This window comes from Theropithecus gelada, chromosome 7b (assembly GCF_003255815.1).
Source record: "Theropithecus gelada isolate Dixy chromosome 7b, Tgel_1.0, whole genome shotgun sequence".
NCBI classification, from domain to species: domain Eukaryota; kingdom Metazoa; phylum Chordata; class Mammalia; order Primates; family Cercopithecidae; genus Theropithecus; species Theropithecus gelada.
The window spans coordinates 78,781,739-78,802,291 of record NC_037675.1 but is presented as its reverse complement, the minus strand read 5'-3'; the positions used below and the strand labels follow the sequence as shown (position 1 = coordinate 78,802,291).

General features: G+C 41.6%; 1 protein-coding gene across 3 annotated transcripts in view; it reads left to right on the top strand.

Annotated features, from left to right (window-relative positions):
• VIPAS39 (VPS33B interacting protein, apical-basolateral polarity regulator, spe-39 homolog) overlaps positions 1-17,649 on the top strand; it is a 32,090-nt gene extending 14,441 nt beyond the window's left edge. For all 3 annotated transcript variants that reach the window (XM_025391169.1, XM_025391167.1, XM_025391166.1), the window contains 12 exons: positions 879-912; positions 1,381-1,483; positions 2,939-2,966; positions 6,133-6,206; positions 8,092-8,167; positions 8,655-8,789; positions 9,716-9,757; positions 10,086-10,175; positions 14,548-14,634; positions 15,227-15,316; positions 15,853-15,957; positions 16,689-17,649. In XM_025391169.1, the coding sequence (XP_025246954.1) occupies positions 879-912; positions 1,381-1,483; positions 2,939-2,966; positions 6,133-6,206; positions 8,092-8,167; positions 8,655-8,789; positions 9,716-9,757; positions 10,086-10,175; positions 14,548-14,634; positions 15,227-15,316; positions 15,853-15,957; positions 16,689-16,709 (885 nt within the window). In that variant the 3' untranslated portion in view covers positions 16,710-17,649. The remainder of the gene's footprint in view (positions 1-878; positions 913-1,380; positions 1,484-2,938; positions 2,967-6,132; positions 6,207-8,091; positions 8,168-8,654; positions 8,790-9,715; positions 9,758-10,085; positions 10,176-14,547; positions 14,635-15,226; positions 15,317-15,852; positions 15,958-16,688) is intronic.
• The last annotated feature ends 2,904 nt before the right edge of the window (positions 17,650-20,553 follow it).

Here is a 20,553-nt window from a genome sequence, read left to right as displayed (position 1 = left end):
TCGCCCAGGTTGAAGTGCAGTGGTGTGATCATGGCTCGCTGTAGCCTTGACCTCCTGAGCTCAAGTGATCCTCTCACCTCAGCTCCCCGAGTAGCTGGGACCACAGGTGCATACCACCATGGCTGGCTAGTTTTTTTTGTTTGTTTTTTTTTTTTTTTGAGACGGAGTGTCACTCTGTCACCCAGGCTAGTGTGCAGTGGCACAATCTCAGCTCACTGCGCGATACTCCTGCCTCAGCCTCCCAAGTAGCTGGGATTACAGGTGTGGGCAACCACGCCAGGCTAATTTTTCTATTTTTAGTAGATACGGGGTTTCACCACGTTGGCTGGGCTGGTCTCAAACTCCTGACCTCAGGTGATCCACCAGCCTCGGCCTCCCAAAGAGCTGGGATTATAGGCGTGAGCCACCGCGCTTGGCCTTGCCTGGCTAATTTTTAAATGTTTTTGTAGAGACAGGGTCTCGCTATGTTGCCCAAGCTGATCTCACACTCCTGGGCTCAAGTAATCTCCCTGCCTCAGCCTCCCAAAGTGTTGGAACTATGGGCATGAGTCACCATGCCCAGCCTATGTGAAACCCTGGATTGTAACCAAGACACAGAAGGTTGGCTACTGTGTGTTATATGAAACAATCTCAGGGAGGAGAGGTGTGAGCATATCCTCTTTCAGAGGGAGGTGTCTCTCAGCAGCATGGGCACGGGCATGTGGTCTCCCAAGACACAGCTCAGTTCCAGATATCCATTGGCTTTCCTTCCATCACATACAGAGCTGGTGGCTGTACCTGCAGAGATTGCTAATGAGTTGCTGGCCCCGTGTCTGTAGTGCTCAGGGCACGACTCTGTGTTGGAAAGTTTGCACAGTCTTTGTTCTTTTCTCCCGTAGGTTCTGATTTTCCTGAAGAGGACACTGAGCAAAGGTGAGAATGGCTTGCAGGAAATCTTCAGTCAGCAAGGTGTCTGCCACATTCGAGGGGAGAATGCCATGTGCCTTTCATACCAGAATTCATTAGTCAAGTCTATTTCAGAGACAACTGGGGTGGCCTGAGACTTCAGAGCACACATCACATCTCTGAGGGCATCCATTAGGGTGATGACTACATTAACCACAGAACCCCCTCAGATGGCTGTGTTGGTTTGAAGAAGTCAGAATCCATGCTAAGTGCCTGCTGTTTGGGTTGGTGTGAAATGCAAAGCTGACTCAATGGCTATGAGCTGCCCAAGACCATAGAGTGTGTTGATGGTGAATTAAGACGTAGGGGTAAACCATTCTTAGTTTTGTTAGGCTTTGATGAGATATTGTTTGGAATGTGTGAGTAGGGAGACCAATTTCACACTTGACTAATAGGCTTTCATCTTTTTCAACCTAAATCCTGACTGTCTGACAGAGATCCTCTTCCGAGAGCTGGAGGTGCGACAGGTTGCCCTGAGACATCTTATTCACTTCCTTAAGGAAATAGGGGATCAAAAGCTGCTTTTAGACCTCTTCAGGTAAGAACCGATCGTCTGGTCTATAAAGTTGAGTAAGTACTTGTTTCAAAGCACTCTGAGGGATACAAAGGAACAGAAGACACCAACTGCCCGACAAGCTATTGAAGTGTGAGGAGATAACTAGCAGTACAGCACAGCTTATGAGAAGGTGCAAGCTGATTAAGAACCAGGCTTTGGAGTCACACGCACTTGGGTTGAATGCTATTACAGATCTCCCACATCATTCATAGAGTGACCTTGGCCAAGTTATCAGCCCTCTTCGTGAGGTTTTCACATCTCTCACATGGAGATGATGACACCTACGCACAGGGTTATTATGAAGATGAAGGGGTAGTATGTGAGCCAGCACTTAGCCTAATACCTAGTTTGTAGTATTAATATTTATTTTTTTATTAAAAAAGATGTAGAATAAAGGTATCTTTTATTACTGATTTCTAAGTGATACCAGTGGGAAGTACAGTAGAAGAGAAGAAGGAAATATTTTCAGTCAGGATACCCAAGTAAAGCCTCATGGAAGTGATTAGATTTGCATGGGCCTATAAAACTAGGTAGGATTCTGATTGGTGAGAGAAAGGCATATCTGCTGGGGGTAAAGAGGTCTGAGGTCTTTCATCATGTTTTTCTTCCCTCTAATTCCAGTCAGTGGGGACTATTTCCCACCTTTGGATTAAAATATGTGCACATGATGTCCTTTCTTCAGTGTCAGGGAAATGGTTAGAACCTCTGTTTAGACTGACATGTGGCCCAAGGTGACTCTGATTACCCAGTGACTCCAGCACAGCAATGAGCTCCCCAGAAGACTGAGGTGGGGAAAAGCAGATTACCTGGTTAGGGTCAAGATTACAGGTGTTAGCCAGAAATTTGCAAAAGAAGACATGGTCACAGAGGCTGGCTGCTTCCTCCCTTCCTCCTTCCCTCCTTTCCTCTTTCCCAATGAACAAGGCTTTATCAGGCATCACCTCCAAGCCAAAATGGTAATGTTAATTATGGTGGTCTATTCAGAGTAAAGAAGAATCAGAAGACAAAAGTCCTGGTGCTCCAAGGTTTTACCTAAGCCTTTGGGGGAGGCAAAACACATTGTACTCTGTCCGTGAAAACAGTAAAGAACAATATAGAAAATATGTTTTCAAGATTGTATGGACAGAGAATAGTGCTTTAATCTTAGGGAAAAAAAAAAAACAACCAAGTTTTCTGTGGGCCCGAGTAGGTGGCTCTGAGCTTCCCTGTCAGACCTGTTAACAAAGTTATTAGTTCCTTGCAATACCTTCTTGTCCTTGCTTTTTGATCAGCCAGAGAGACCAGGGGAACAATGATACCTGATCAACCATTTATCTTGTGTATAGAGGGAAATGAGTCTGAACTGTGTTTCTCCTAGAGGAGGCACTCTATTTTGTGAGGTTATACTGCCACACATCAATAGATACAAATGCCCTGCTCCCTTCTGCTTCTTCCCAGGTTCCTAGATAGAACAGAAGAGCTGGCGGTAAGTGTGGCCTTTGTTTCAGTTGGGGACCAGTTTAACAGAAATCTAGGCTGGGCACGGTGGCTCACGCCCGTAATCCCAGCATTTTGGGAGGCTGAGGTGGTCGGATCACCTGAGGTCAGGAGTTCAAGACCAGCCTGGCCAACATGGCGAAACCCTGTCTCTACTAAAAATACAAAAATCAGCCGGGTGTGGTGGCACACGCCTGTAATACCAGCTGCTTGGGAGGCTGAGGCAGGAGAATTTCTATAACCTGGGATGGGGAGATTGCAGTGAGCTGAGATCATGCCATTGCACTTCAGCCTGGGTGATAGAGCGACACTCTGTCTCAGAAAAGAAACAAACCCAGAAATCTAAGCCAAACCTCAGCCTCCAAGATCCCAGACTGATTGAGCTATTTTCTTTGATATTGATTATATACAGAAGAGAGAGGCACCTGGAAAACCTGAAAACTTAATCTGAATGATGTATTTTTCTTTTTATATGCTCTTTTGGTTGGGCTTATGAATAAGTTTTAAAAAATAAATATGTGAAAATTGGCCTGGTCAATTTGTAATTTGTTTTTCAGTTGTTTTCAGGTCCTGGTTGGTAGGAGTTTTGGGGTTTTGGCTTCTCACAAAGAAAATGTTGAAGGCTAAGAGGCTAAGAAATCAGATATGGGTCAAGAAGGAAGATAGGTCAAGTTGATGAAACACCCAACATGTTTTGGCTGAGAATTCAGTGGCCAAGTGTTAAGATTGAATTTTGGCAGATTTTCACAATCATAGAATGAACTCCTGGAATATAAGAATAAATCTGAAATTTTACCAAAAACTCAATTGTATTATTAAAACTTCAGCAATTCATGTTAAAAAAAAAAACTTGTCGTTATAATGCAGCTATAAGAATTTCTAGCCAAGCATGGTGGCTTATGCCTGTAATGCCAGCACTTGGGAGGCTGAGGTGGGAGGAACACTAGAGTCCAGGAGTTGGAGACTAGCCTGGGCAACATAGTGAGATCCCATCTCTAAAAAAATTGTAAAAATTAGTAAAGCATGGTGGCGCATGCTTGTAGTTCCAGCTACCTGGGAAGCTGAGGTGGGAGGATTGCTTAAGTCTGGGAGGCCATGTCTGGGTGAAAGAATGAGACCTTGTCTCAAAAAAAGGATTTCTCAGCACTGTTGATGGCAGGATTGCTTTTTTAGTTACTGTACAACACATTCAGTTGGCACATTAAGTATTGTTAACCTTTGAACAGCATAATTACAATATACTGAAAATGCTTTTCAGAAACATGGGTTTTTTGTTTTTGTTTTTGTTTTTGTTTTTGTTTTGAGACAGGCTGGAGTACAGTGGTGCATGATCATGTATTTTACATATAGTTTACTGCAGACTCCCAATTCCTGGTTCAAGCCTCAGGCTCCCAAGTAGCTGAGATTACAGGTGCACATGACCACACCTGACTAATTTTTTAAAATCTTTTTGTAGAGATGGGGGTCTCCGTTTGTTTGCCAGGCTGGTCTCAAACTCCTAACTTCAAGCTGTCCTCCCACCTTGGCCTTCCAAAGTTTTAGGATTACAGATGTGAACCATCTCACCTGGCTCAGTAACATGTTTTCTGAAAGGAACTTGTACTTCATATTCAAAGCATGAGACAGTCTGAAAAATCCTTTTTCTTAATCAACTGAAAATGATTGGTAGCCTGTAGTAATCACTGAAAAGCTGTTTATATTTTTAAATCTCTGTAAGTTCAAAACTATAAGGATTTTTGTTCTTACAGCATTCTTATAAACTTTTTTGTTTTGAATTTGATTAGTGAGAATAAATGTGTTTTGGGTAACTCATTTTAATCTAAAACTTTATTTTCTTTATACTCATGTTTGAATTGAAGATAATTTATCATGCATGTTGTTGTATATAGATTTTGAATTTTTCAACCTTGTAAACTTTGGAAGTGGCAAGGCTGATAGTACACTTTTAGTGTATGTCCACAGAATATGAAGGTTTCCCAAGAAGAACTTTTCTTGAAAGACCTAAGGCTGAAATGGAATTGAATAACAAAAAATTAACTATACCTCTTAAAGATTACTTTCTTTAATATTAGGAATGATTGTACACCAACTATTTTATATGAAATGTTTTACAAAGATTGGATTATGATATATAATTTCTGTTATTCTGTCTTATGTTATTTACATTTTTACATTTACATTTTTATATACAGCTGTTGGCTCAATCTGTGAATATTTATGAACAGTGAGTCAGAATGACATGCCCTATTTATATTACTGATGCTAATTGTTAGATGTTGACATGATCATACTACCATTGATCATGTACATGGTCAAGGGTGCCAAAAATAACACTGAAGTACGCATTTAACTCTTTGACTTTTCAAAATCTAAATCTGAAGCAAAATATTCATTTTCGGTTAAATACTGAGGCTAAAGTGAAACTTAAAGGTAAAGCTCAGTACTGTATCTACTCAGTGCTTCATTATATAGATCAGCACTGGCCAATAGAACTTTCTACGATGATAGAAATAGTCCATATTTGGGTCGGGCGCGGTGGCTCACACCTGTAATCCCAGCACATTGGGAGACCAACGTGGGGCGGGTCACCTGAGGTCAGGAGTTCGAGACCATGATGGTGAAACCGTGCCTCTACTAAAAATACAAAAATTAGCCAGGCATGGTGGTGGGTGCTTGTAATCCCAGCTACTCGGGAGGCTGAGGCAGGAGAATCACTTGAACCCGGGAGGCAGAGGTTGCAAGAAGCTGAGATTGTGCCATTGCACTCCAGCCTGGGCAACAAAAGCGAGACTCCATCTCAAAAAAAAAATATATACATATTTATGTTGTCCAATATAGTAGCCCTGGTCACATGTAGCTATTGAGTTCTTTAAAAGTAGCTAGTGTTAACTAAGGAGGTGAATTTCTACTTTAATTAATTTAAATTTAAAGAAACAGTTGTAGCTAGTGGCTATTGTATTGCACAGTGCAGTTATAGATAAACCTACTAATGATATGTAGTCACTCTTTGCCTATCCCCCGCCCGCCCCCCATAACCGTTTATACCAAGAAATGAAGAATTTGGTTTTTTTTAAAGCATGGGAAGTTCAGTTATTTAGCTATCTCCCTCATCTAAGGAGACAAAATACCTCAAAGCCTTTTTCTGCTTTTTGTAGCTATCTCATTATCGAGAGCATTTGAACATTCAGGACCCTGACAAACGAAAAGAATTTCTTAAGACCTGTATTGGGTAAGTATGGGGGAGAAATGATTTTAAGTATCAATACCTTTATCCAGAAGGAATGAAGAAAATTAAAAAGGGTGGAATGGATAGGCAGGAAGGGAAGGGCTAACAATGAATCATACCAGCATCATTCAGGGTCGCCTCATGCAGTGGTGTTCACACACTAGTCCCCAGCAGAGTTTCCACTGCTTAGTGGTAAACCACGAAAAAAAAAAAAAGACAAATGTAAAGAGATTTTTTTCCCAAAGCCAAATTTATTTAATTTGAAATGTTATCTTTTATTGTCCTCACTTTTCTCCTCTTATTTGGTACCAAAATGCGTTGTACCTTTTTTTTGTGACCTTAGGTAATAAAAAGATAGCAATACTTTAGGGACCTGATGCATTTTTTTCAGTGTTACTGGTCCTTGAAACCCCAAAGTCCAAGAACCACTGATCCAGGGCAAGCTTTCATCCAGAATTTAAATTATTACGAAACCCAGCTCTGCATATTCCTGTGACAGGGTGCCCGTTGCTCTTGAAACAGCTCAGTTTGTTTTTGAACAACTTTCATTGTTGGAAAGTGCTTCCTTATGTTAAGCTGAAACTTGCTTCCCTGTATCTTTCGAGACAGGTGTAGCGTTTCCCAAGTAGTCCTTGCTTCTTTAGGTTCAGCGCTCATGGTTGTTTCAACCATTCCTCGTGTGACATGATTTCCTGGCTTCAAGTTTAGAAATTCGATTATATCAGTGAAATCCATTTAATGTTACCAAATACTGAGATATGTTATATGGCCTCTGGAAAACAAGGAGAAAAGTTAAAATAGTGAAGTAACTAGAATTTAAAGCATCTCTCTAATTTTTCTCTTCTAAAAATTCACTGTGGCTAAAACTTATCTGGAATAGTGCAATTAAAACTCAGAGTTCTTCCTGGAGTGCGCAGAGTACGGGGAATAATGCAGTACTTTTTAAAAGATAGACCTGTGAACTGGGCATTTAAAATCTGACTTCTGTTCCTGGCCTTCCCCATTGACTGACCACATAACTTTTTGGCAAGATGCTATCCCTCAGCATCTTCATGTATAACAATAATGCGGCCGGGTGTGGCGGCTCACGCCTGTAATCCCAGCACTTTGGGAGGTTGAGGTGGGTAGATCACAAGGTTAGGAGATCAAGACCATCCTGGCCAACATGGTGAAACCCTGTCTCTACTAAAAATACAAAAATTAGCTGGGTGTGGCAGCATGCGCCTGTAGTCCCAGCTACTCAGGAGGCTGAGGCAGGTGAATTGCTTGAACCCAGGAGGTGGAGATTGTAGTGAGCCAAGATCACTCCACGGCACTCCAGCCTGGGCGACACAGAGAGACTCCATCTCAAAACAAACAAAAAGCATAATGCAGTGTTGAAGATAGGACCCTTGACATTTGTGATGTTTGTCAATCTATAAACATACCACCATGCCATGTAATTTAATTTGCCTTTTGTACTCTGCAATAAAATAATGGCTAACAAATCTAGGTGTCCCCTCAGTTAGTTAAGCACAAGCCACAGAATTTCACTGGGATGTGGATGATGGGCAGTTGCCTAGGCTCACTCATTAGCTTTGTGACTGGTTCACCAAATATTCCAGCTTCCAAAATGAGAAGATCCTAATTCATTTATCAGCAAAATTATGAGTGACTATAAGTATTTTGTGGACTTTCAGGATCCCTCTTGAATTGGCAAAACCTTTAATATGAAATTCACGCCATTCATGCTATGTCTTTCTTCCTCTAAGGGATGCTCTAAAGGTGAACTGAGATCAGACTTGTGAGGCACCATGAGCCTCTTATACTTATGCTGGTGATTTGGTTTAGTTGGGTTTGTTTCCTTTTTCGAATAGAGAAAAATACTAACCTTCTGGCACTCTACCAGCTTGCCATTTTCAGCAGAAGATTCTGCACACATACAGGACCATTACACGCTCCTGGAACGCCAGATCATTATTGAGGTTAGACTCCTCATCTCCACATCTTCTGCGTCAGTGCCAAGGCTCAGTGCCATTCAGCGTCTAGGAGATTTCTATACTCTGCACGTGGGTCATTTCTTGTTGGTTTCTAAAAGCCTTTCATTTTCTGCCTCTATACAATAGCCCCCTTCCTCCATTGTTTTTAGGATCCTTTTTCCTCTTACCAGCTGTTAACCTGGAAGTATTTCTTCTTCATCCCAAATCTCCCATGTCATCACCACTTCTATTTGTTTCCATCCAACGTGGATCCATGATCACTTTATGGATTTTAAACTACCCTGGGGATCTCCTAGGCAATTTCTTTCTTTTTCTCTTCTTTGTTTTCACTCCTCGGGTGGGAAACACAACTGCTGTAATATTAAAAGACTTTTCTCTTGCCTCTACTCCATGGACATTGTTTTTTGTTGTTGTTGTTTTTGTTTTTTTGTTTTGTTTTGTTTTGTTTTTTACTTGGCTCACTCTACCATAGGCAAATGATCGCCATCTAGAATCAGCAGGACAGACCGAGATCTTCCGAAAGCACCCCCGCAAAGCTTCCATCCTCAACATGCCACTAGTGACAACGCTTTTCTACTCCTGCTTCTATCACTACACGGAGGCTGAGGTACAGGCAAAATATGGAAGATTCCACAAAAAACATAGTTCAAATCCAGTACTTTTATGTACTCTATTAATAATGGGTATGTATAGTTCTCAGAAATCCACCTGGAAGCTTTCCTGGCCCTCACCAGGGATAAGAGGGTCTCATCTGGCCAGGAGGGAAGAGGTTTGTAAGGTTTGTGGCTTCAAGTGAGCTGGCATGCTAGCATAGCAAGTTCTATCCCTGGTGCTGTTACCTGTAGAAGTCTCTGTTCAAAGGTCCGTGATTTCAAATGGATTAGCATGGTGTGGAGAAGAGCAGCAGGGTAGCAAGTAGCTGTGGATACTTTTTTTTTTTTTTTCTGAGATGGAGTCTTGCTCTGTCACCCAGGCTGGAGCACAGTGGTGTGATCTTGGCTCACTGTAACCTCCGCCTCCCAGGTTCAAGCAATTCTCCTGCCTCAGCCTCCTGAGTAGCTGGGATTGCAGGTGTGTGCCACTACTCCTGGCTAATTTGTTTTTGTATTTTTAGTACAGATGGGGTTTCACCATGTTGGCCAAGCTGGTCTTGAACTGACCTCGTGATCCACCTGCCTCGGCCTCCCAAAGTGCTGGGATTATAGGCGTGAGCCACCGCGCCCGGCCGTTCCTTTTTCTTTCTAAATTTTTCGAAGAAGTTTGGATTCCATGATAACAGGCAGACATTTTCCCCTTATTTGGATTAGCAGAAAATGGGAAAAAGCACCATACTTATTAATCCAGTTCCCGATAAGCCAGCTTATAGTGGTATCTGACTATTCCCAATGGAGCTTTTCTCTGAAATTAACTTCTGTGTTTAAATGGCAACAGAGTAAGATGTAGAAAGTCTCTGTAGTGGGAGAGAAAATGAGAGCTTGGGTGGTACATGGGAAGGTCAATATCACTAAAGTTCCTTTTTCGCTTTCATCCTAGGGGACATTCAGCAGTCCCGTCAACCTGAAGAAGACATTTAAGGTAGATACAAATTGGTCAGTGTTATGAAAGGAGTGATCAGGGTAACTACATGGAGTGGATGTTGCTTTGTAACCCTGTGCAGTATGTCCTTTGATATTCAAGATTGAAGGTGGAAAGGAATGAGTTTGGGAAAGTGAGAGAAGACTGAATGCCCTATAGCAGTGGTGGGGCTTGGGAATTAAGAAGTTCTTGAACTGAGAAATGTTTTGATTTTAAGAGCAGAGTCAATATCAGGAAATATTTAATGTCTGTCTTTTCTAAAATTCTCAAGCACCCCCACTGATGTATTTCTATTTCCCCTTAATTTTTCTTGGTCTCTGCTTTCCAGATCCCAGACAAACAGTATGTGCTGACAGCCCTGGCTGCTCGTGCCAAGCTTCGAGCCTGGAATGATGTAGATGCCCTATTCACCACAAAGGTGTGTGCCCTGGAACTGTTTAGTGCTGCTGAGGCCTTGGGAGACAGAAGGGTTCTATCATGTTACAAGTTCTGCTTACTGGTGTACATTTTTCCTCCAACTTTTTATTTTCCAAAATTTCAAACCTAAAGAAAAGTTGAAAGAATGAATTTTATAGTTCATATAATAATCAAATATATACTATAATAGTATAATAGTCTTTATCCACATCACTAATTTATTAACAATTTTGGCCGGGTGCGGTGGCTCACACCTGTAATCCCAGCACTTCGGGAGGCCGAGGAGGGTGGATCACGAGGTCAGGAGATCGAGACCATCCTAGCTAAAACAGTGAAAGCCCATCTCTACTAAAAGTACAGAAAATTAACCGGGCATGGTGGCGGGTGCCTGTAGTCCCAGCTACTCGGGAGGCCGAGGCAGGAGAATGACATGAACCTAGGAGGTGGAACTTGCAAGGAGCCAAGATTGCGCCACTGTACTCCAGCCTGGGCAACAGAGCGAGACTCCGTCTCAAAAAAAAAACAAAACAATTTTGCTATGTATGCTTTCTCTTTTTCTATACCTATGTGTTTTTCTTTTCTGAATCATTTGAAAGCTGTAGACATCTTAACACCTCTCCTTTAATACTTCATAAGCACAATATTGGGCCGGGCATGGTGGCTCACGCCTATAATCCCAGTACTTTGGGAGGCTGAGGTGGATGGATCACCTGAGGTCAGGAGTTTGAGACCATCCTGGCCAACATGGTGAAACCCCATCTCTACTAAAAATAGAAAAATTAGCTGGGCTTGGTGGTGTGCGCCTGTAATCCCAGCTACTTGGGAGGCTGAGGCGAGAGAATTGCTTGAACCCAGAAGGTAGAGGTTGCAGTGAGCCAAGATTGCGCCATTGTACTCCAGCCTGGGCAACAAGAGTAAAATCCTGTCTCAAAAAAAAAAAATTACATATATATAGATATGTAATTATCACTAAAAAAATTTAACATTAATATAATATATATTTAATCATGGTCCATATTTAAATTAGTTCTTTATAGCTGGTTTTGGTTTGCTTCTGTATTTTTTTCTATCAGGATCCAATCAAAGACCTTGCTTTGAGTTTGGTTGTCATGTCTCTACTGATTTGCCTTTTTTTAAATTAATTTTTATTGTATATATTTAAGGTACAACGTAATGTTTTGATCTACATATACATAGTGAAATGATTATACAGTCACACCAATTAACATCCATCATCTCACAGTTAGCCATTTTTTGTGAGTGTGGTAAGAGCCCCTAAAATTCACTGTCTTAGCAAATTTCCAGTATACACCACACTATTATTAACTGTAGTCCTCATGCTGTACATTAGATTTCTAAATTTATTCATCCTGCATAACTACAACTTTGACCTACATTTTCCCCTCTCTGGAAACTACTTTCTATGTGTCTGACTTTTGTAGATCCTACGTATGAGTGAGATCAGGAAGTTATTTTCCTTTCTGTGTCTGGCTTGTTTCACTTAGCATAATGTCCTCCGGGTTCATCCATGCTGTCACATGTCAGGATCTCCTTATTAAGTTCTGAATACATTCCATTGTATATATGTACCACAATTGGTTTATCGATTCATCCATCAGTAGACACTTAAGTTATTTCCATATCTTCGCTCTTGTGAATAATGCCACAATAAACATAGGAGTGTAGATGTCTCTGTGAGATGCTGATTGCATTTCCTTTGGATATATACCCAGTAGTGGGATTTCTGGATAATATTTTAGTTCTGTTTAAACATTTTTCAGGAACGCCTATACTGTTTTTCATGATGGCTGCACTAATTTACATTCCCACCGACAACAGTATACTGGGGTCTCTTTTTGCTACACCCTTGCCAGCACTTGTTATCTTTCTTCTTTTTTTTAAAGATAAATGTTATTATATATTGTATATATTTAAGTTATACAATAAGATGTTATGAGTTACACGTAGATAGTAAAATGGTTACTACAGTGAATCAAATCAACATATCTATCATCTCAAATTATTTTTTGTGGCAAAAGCAGCTAAAATCTACTCATTTAGCAAAACTCCTGATTACAGTACAATATTATTAACTACAGTCCTCATCTTGTAGTTAGATCTCTAAAGCTAATGTTCCAGCATGTATGTATATATATACCATAGTTCCATAGTTTCTGTATCCATTTGTCTGTCAATGAACACTTAAATTGTTTCCTTATCTTGGCTATTTTTTTGGGGGGAGGGAATTATTTATTTGTTTATTATTTTTGTAAGTTATAGACATTTAAAGTCTCAGCAATAACTTATAATAGTTACATTTCATGAATAGTTAACATCTCATGAATAGTGTTACAGTGAATGTGGAAATGCAAGTATCTTTATGAGGTGATGATTTCATTTCTTTTGGGTATATACCCAAAAGAAGGATTGATTACTGGGTCATATGGTAGTTCTATTTTTATTTTTATTTTTATTTTTATTTTTTTGAGAGAGGCTCTCACTCTCACCCAGGCTGAAGTGCAGTGGCATGACCGTAGCTCACAGCAGGCTGTTATCCACATTGGCTACCCCAGTCTACATTCCCACCAACAGGGTACAAGAGTTCCCTTTCCCCGCACCCTTGCTAACACATCATTTGTCTTTTTGATAACAGCCATCTTAACAGGTGTGATGTGATGTCTTATTGTAGTTTTGATTTGCATTTCCTTGATGATTAGTGATATTGATCACCTTTTCATATACCTCTTGGCCATTTTCATGTTTTCTTTGGAGAAATGTCCATTCAGGTCTTTTGCCCATTTTTTAAATCTGGTAATTTTTATTTCTGCTATTGACTTGTGCAAGTTCTTTATATGTTTTAGATATTGATCCCTTATCAGATATGTGGTTTACAAATATTTTCTTCTAACCCATAGGCTGCCTTTCATTTTGATTGTTTCCTTTGCCAGGTGCAGCTTTTTAGTTTGATGTAATCCAATTTACTTTTTGCTTTGGTAGTCTGAGCCTCTGGTGTGATATCCAAAAAATCATTGCCAAGGCCAATGTCAAGGAGCTGTTTCCCATGTTTATTTCTAGGAGTTTTATGGCTTCAGGTCTTATGCTTAGGTCTATTATCCATTTTGAGTTGATTTTTGTGTATGGTGTAAGATAAAGGTCTAATTTCATTGTTTTACATGTGGAAATCCAGTTTTCCCAGCACCACTTGTTGAAGAGACTATCCTTTCCCCATTGGGTCCACTTGGTGCTTTTGTTGAAAATTAGCTGACCATGTATGCTTGGGTTTATTTCTAGGCTCTCTATTCTATTCCACTGGTCTATGTGTTTGTTTTTATGCCAGCACTGTACTGTTTTGATTACTATATATAACTTTGTAATATAATTTGAAATCATGAAGCATGTTGCCTCCTACCCCTACCCACCCCCCTTTTTTTTTGTTTTGAGATGGAGACTTGCTCTGTCACCCAGGCTGGAGTGAAGTGGCGCAATCTCGGCTCACTGCAACCTCTGCCTCCTAGGTTCCAGCTAATCTCCTGCCTTAGCCTCCCAAGTAGCTGGGATTAAAGGCATGCGCCACCAGGCGTAGCTGATTTTTGTATTTTTAGTAAAGATGGGGTTTCACCGTGTTGGCCAGGCTGGTCTTGAACTCCTGGCCTCAAGTGATCCTCCCACCTCGGCCTCCCAAAGTGCTGGGATTACAGGCATGAACCACCGCACCCGGCCTTCATTTTGTTTTTCTTTAACATTGATTGCTTTGGCTATACGGGATCTTTGGTGATTCCATATGAATTGGTTTACATTTTTATTATCTGTTTTTCCATTGTAGGTTTGAAATTTTTTCTGTTTTTCCCATTTGTTAATTATTTAATTAGTTGTATTAACAAAGCAATACATGTCTGTTGTCAAAATCAAACACTGTATTAAAGTATAGAAAGAGTGAAGTTCCTTTTTCATTTTCTACCTACTCCTATCTCACCCCCTTTCTCAAGGCAAACACTGTTAAAAGTTTAGACCTTCCCTCATGAATTTGCAAATAAACATCTATACTTATAAAGATATGGAAGATGGAATTATTTTCTACATTGATAAGTTCATACTACAAATATTAAGTAAGTTACTTACCCCATTTAGTAGTATTTCAAGACTTTTCCCTGCATTCGTTTCTATAGATCTAAGAAGTTATTTCAAACCTGATTCATTTCCACTTTCTCAAATCGCTTGATTTTTCTGAAAAATTCATTTCTCATTATTTCTGTATCCTTCAGCACCTCCACCCACCCACCACATTATTCTGGTCTGATCATAAAACATAGACTAGCCTAGAATGTGTTGAGTGTGCCTGGCCTACCTACCGCTGCCCCATCTTCCTCTTTCAGAACTGGCTGGGCTATACCAAGAAGAGAGCACCCATTGGCTTCCATCGGGTTGTCGAAATTTTGCACAAGAACAATGCCCCTGTGCAGGTAATGGTTCCTAAAGAGAGTTGGGTACAGGATATTCTCGGATACCTAACTTTAAGCCTCTTACTGGTCAGTGATGGGAAACCCGATCTGCCCTTGTTTTCCTTTAAAGGCAGCACAATGGTTGCAATAGGCCTCAAGATAGAAAAGGCCAGGGATTGAAATTCTCTCCCTTTCTCCCCTTTAGAAACAATTCCAAACTGTCCTCTCTGAGTAGCATCTACTATGTTAGCCCAAGTGGAATATTGATGTACCGTTCAAATGATAGAGAAGCGAAGCAGAACTCGTGGAGAAAAGACATCAGGGAAAAAGGAGCAGGGCACTGGATCAGATCTAGAGCACTGTCATTGCTGGCGTGTGTATCTGGCTCTAGGATCAGGAGAAGTGCGCTCTTTCCTGCTTACTGAGGCAGCATGGAAGTACTGTGTAGCATTACCTCATTCCCATTGCAGAACTAGTCCTTTGGTTGATGACGGGAATTGTAAACATTCGCTGTTGAACTCTTTTGCCGTCTTCAGGACTTTCTTTTGTACCTTGTATAGCTCTGTGCCTTATGGGTCTTTGAATCATTAATCGGAAGTACCTCTTCGCACAGATATTACAGGAGTATGTCAATCTGGTGGAAGATGTGGACACAAAGTTGAACTTAGCCACTAAGTTCAAGTGCCATGATGTCGTCATTGATGTGAGTCCCCAAGAAATGGGAGTCTTCCGTTAGATCCTCAGTGGCGGGGGTGCAGTGGTGGGGATTATAATATTCTCTGTCCAAGATCCTGAGGTGCTCCCACCAGTTTTGACTGAATGAACAGAATAATCTGGCAAGAGTTTGTTTGGAGACCAGCATTCCTGTATTATTTTCCCAGCCCTCTGACTAGTTTCTCTGTGTTTTTATAAACTTGTCATACTTAGAGAATTCATAGAACTAAATCAAGCTACATAAGCTGTGTAGTCTTCTCTCCAACATGGAGTTCTGTAGGCATTGGACCCCACTGTCATCCCACTATAGCCTCTCAGCCTCTCTTTGAGCCTTGGGTCAAAGTGATAATGACAAAAAGAAATAAGCCCTCATGTGGGCACAGTAGCACACACCTGTAGTTCCAGCTACTCAGGAGCCTGAGGAGAGAGGATTGCTTGAGCCCAGGAGTTTGAGACCATCCTGGGCAAAAAGAACCCTGTACAGAAGGCTGATTGGAGGTTCGTATTGTTTGTTTTGATGCACAGACCTGCCGGGACCTGAAGGATCGTCAACAGTTGCTAGCATACAGGAGTAAGGTAGATAAAGGATCAGCAGAGGAGGAGAAGATTGATGCTCTTCTCAGCAGCTCGGTGAGCAGCTACAGTTTATCCCTCCAGCAGGCTCAGGAGACAGTTCACAAAACAGTACCAAGTATATGTTCCCAAGGCCTGGAAGGATTGCAGTTGGCTAATCCACATGGATGTAAGGCTCTCCTCTGGCCACAATGTCAAAAGCACTGTTTTGAATAGCAGAAATTACTCCTGAGATGCGGTATGATAGGGGGGTAATCTGGGGACCTCAAGCTAAGACTTAACTGTAATACTCTGATAATAGTTAAACCTAGCAGGTAGGAGAAACTAAATATTGAAAGTATGAAAACATGTTTCAGATTCAGAATATCCAAACTGTATGGTCTCATGGGGATGGATGGGACCTACCTGTTGAAAATAAGAAGTGGGTGAAATAGATGTTAACTCTCTGGGGAGCACAGCTGGTTCATCTCTCACAGCATGAAATTACTGAGCTTTTTGTTAATATGAAAGTTAGTTCCCTGTTAGGTATTTTGTGACCTACCTTAGAGTCAAATGACCAAAATTAGGCTTGTAATATACAAAATAGGTGTTTAATGCATCTTTGAATAAATGAACTCCCCCACATATTTTTAAAAATTTCTCAACATCCCCTACCTCCCGATCTGATTCTACTTTTTCTTTTCCTTACATTATCTAGCTATGGGCCTTGTTTTGTTGCATTTTCTCTGCCTTGCTATAGGGATAAGTGAAAATTGATCATAGACCTTCATTGTTTCCTCTTTCCACAGCAAATTCGATGGAAGAATTAAGTGGCATTGACTACCCTGAAACCTGCCTCATTTCCTCCTTTCCTGCCTGTGAAAGTAGAGAGAGCTCCTCTTTGAGAGAGCTGCAGCATCACATCGCTTGGGCCCATTATCAACAGGCAGTGCCAGCTACTCTTGACACAGATAACTTCAGACTGAACTTCTGTCCAAAGAACATCATCTGAGGATTGAGATCTAAAGCTTTGACTCATGAGAATGATTCTCTCCACCTGGTGCTCATATGAAGGTGGGAGTGATTTCTAGATTGGGCCCCTACTGGGTAAGATCTCACTTGGTCTGAGAAAAGTGACTGCTCCAGAAAGGAAGAAGTACAGGTGTCATAGGGTGACCACTCCATTCCACTCAGCTAATTATGATCCAGGACTTGGTGCTGGACATTGGCAGTTCTGCTCTGAATGAAGTCAGAACAGAACCAAAATGGCCTCAGGAAGGAATGCCAGTGTTTCCCAAGACCTGCTGGAGATGCACTCACACCAGACTGCACAGACCCCTCCACATTATGCCACACATTGCCTAGACGTTGTGTTTCCTCAGCCATTTCCCCTCTGCTGCCCAGTTTACTCTGTCCAAAACCCTAAGGTTCTTCTCTCAGTTGAACACAGTTGACCTTGCTTGGGTGATGAGACATCCCCTTTATCTCTTCCTCTGCTGCTAGCCCAGACCTGTCACTTTCTAAGAAGCTCAGATGCAGCAGTGCTGGAGAGCTCTCTCTTTATGCAAAAATCTCATTTCACCAGGAGCTTTCAGAAGTTTCACCTGGGCTAAACTCAGCAGCATTTCTGTTAGGATATTTACATGGAGGTTTTATTTTCACACTTGGATTCTTCCTTTGTACCAATATTTGCCTCCTTTTCTGTGACTGAACTGGGTTTTTCTGACATGTGTAGACTCCTAATAAAAGTATTTCTTCCTTGGTGCCTTCTCTCCTGCTCCTGGTGGTTTTGTGCAGAATTATGAAATAATTGCTCAGGATCTTAGGATTATTACAAGTCTTCCTCAATGACTGCATTCAGCAGCCTGTCAGCACATGTCAGGTTATAGAGTAACAGTGCTATGGCAAAGCAGGGCTATGTGGTTAACAGAAGCCTGACTTTCTCCAACTCTACCACTAACTAGTTATGTGATGCTGGGTGAGTCCCTTTCTTTCTCTGGATTCATTAGATAATCTAAAATTTTATAGAGTTTGTTTGTTTGTGAGACGGAGTCTCGCTCTGTCACCCAGGCTGGAGTACAGTGGCGCTCTCAGCTCACTGCAACCTCCACCTCCCAGGTTCAGATCATTCTCCTGCCTCAGCCTCCTGAGTAGCTGGGATTACAGGTGCCTGCCACCACGCCCAACTAATTTTTGTATTTTTAGTAGAGACGGGGTTTCACCATGTTGGCCAGGCTGGTCTTGAACTCCTGACCTCAGGTGATCCTCCTGCCTTGGCCTCCCAAAGTGTTGGGATTACAGGCATGAGCCACCGCACCCGGCCTGTTTTTAAATAGACATGGTCTTGCTCTGTCACCCTCATGGCTCACTGCAGCCTTGACATCCCAGACTCAAGCAATCTTCCTGCTTCAGCCTCCTGAGTAGCTGGGACTACAGGCACGTGCCACCACACCCAGCTAACATTTTGTAGAGTTCTGTGCTCCTGTGACTGTGGAGTGGGTGAAGTCACAGAAAGAAAAGAGAAGATGCTCTTACAGAGGCGCATACCATGCTTTAAGGCAATATGGTTCTCAACTGGAGGCAGTTTTGCCCCTCAAGAGACATTTGGCAATGTTCGAAGTTGCTTTCTGTTGCCACACTAGGAGTGCTACTGGCATCCAGTGGGTAGAGGTCAGGGATGCTGCTGAATGTCCTACAATCCACGGGACACCCCACAACAAAGAATTATCCTGCCCAAATGTTAGTAACACCAGTGTTAAGAAACTCTGCTTTAAGGGGATCAGACTCCAGCTTTTGCTTCTCCACTTTGCAGTTCCAGGTAACCTCATGTTTAGTTCCTTTCTTGATCATCCTTCTTGCTGTTGAAGAAACAAGAGTTTAATTTGCTAGATTGTACTAAAATTATTGGTTCATCTTCAAACAAATAGTGGTTACTTTATTAACTAGTATATTGGTTAGAGTTCATTTAGAGAAGCAGAACCATTGGGCATATATATGCATTATCTAATCTAATCTATATATGCAGTTTGTTAGAGACATTTGACCTTTCTCTGATCTGTTAGAGAAATTGGATGAGAAGTACTGAGGAGTAGAGCCTGTCTTTTCTGTTTGAGTACTTCCACTCAAGTATGGCAGCTGGAGGGTCTGCTTAAGGTAGTTGTCTTCATGTCCAGTGGTAGAGCTTGAAATCCATAGGGAAGGCCGTGAAGAAGGGAAGATCATTATAAAGTGAGTGAGCAGGGACTAGGACCCATGTCAGTTCTCATAGCTCCCAACCTTCATGAAGTGGGTGTCCTGCTGCTGGAAAAGCTAGTGGCCTTTGTCATGGAACCGAAAAACACCCAGCCCAGGAGTGAGCAACTGAAGGAGGAACCAGGGAAGATGTAGCAGTTACAGGTCCAACTGTTGCCCCTCACCAGCAAGGTACCCAGCAGATAAACAGCAACATGTGTGAACTACAAAAGTACTTCCCCTGACTATGCACATTGAAACACAGGTTGGTTGCTGTTCATTTCCACCCTCCTGGTCTTGCACAGAAATATCTCCAGTGGTCCACCTTAACCAGAAACATACAGGGAAGGGAATTCTGGAAATTGCAGTTCAGCCTAGCCAAGGTGACATGATACAAAACAGTAACAACTGATCCCCACTTTTGAGAATGCATAAGTAAAGGATAGGCCTAGAATTCATGTCTGTACAACTTGTATGCTGCATTGGTCATACTGATCTAGGAGGTTTTGAGCTTCTTTTTCCTTTGGAGAAGGAAGCATTACTTGGCAACATTAGGATGACCTACTGACTGTTTTGGTGTAAGGAAGTGTTTCTTGGGTTTGATGAGAACTTCCATGCCCCACATTTCAAGTGTAGAGGCTTTGCTTTTGTTTTATGTTACTTTATTTTTTTTGACATGGCGTCTCGTTCTGTCGCTGAGGCTGGAGTGCAGTGGCACAATCTCTGCTCAGTGCAACCAACCTCCACCTCCCAGGTTCAAGCAATTCTCCTGCCGCAGCCTCCTGAGTAGCCAAGATTACAGGCATGTGCTATCACACCTGGCTAATTTTTGTATTTTTAGTAGGGACGGGGTTTCACCGTGTTGACCAGGCTGGTCTCGAACTCCTGACCTCAAGTGATCCACCTGTTTCAGTCTCCCAAAGTACTGGGATTATAGGCATGAGCCACTGTGCCTGGGTGAGACTTTGCTTTTAAAGAGATTGTGTCACATAACAGCCTTCCTATAAAAGGGATTAGAGAAGCCAGACACAAAAGGTCACATACTGTATGATTCCATTTATATAAAATATCTGGAATAGGTAAATCCATCCAGACAGAAAGCAGACTGGTGGTTCCAGAGGCTGAGGGTGGGGAGGGATATGGAGTAACTGCTTGATGGGTGTAGGCTTTCCTTTTGGGAATATGAAAGTATTTTGGAACTACATAGAGGTGGTGGCACAACATTCTGAATGTATTGATGAATTGTTCACTTTAAAATGGCTAATTTTATGTTATGTGGATTTCACCTGAAAAAATTTTTATTGGTTTCTTGAACACAAAAAGGAGTTGTAAACTAACTCAAGTAGTGCTAAGATCTGTAAGATATTCTAGTCTGCAAAAAAAACCTAGAAATCCAGAATCTTCTTTTGGGAAAAGGAGGGTCTCATACTGCTCTAGTGTGGT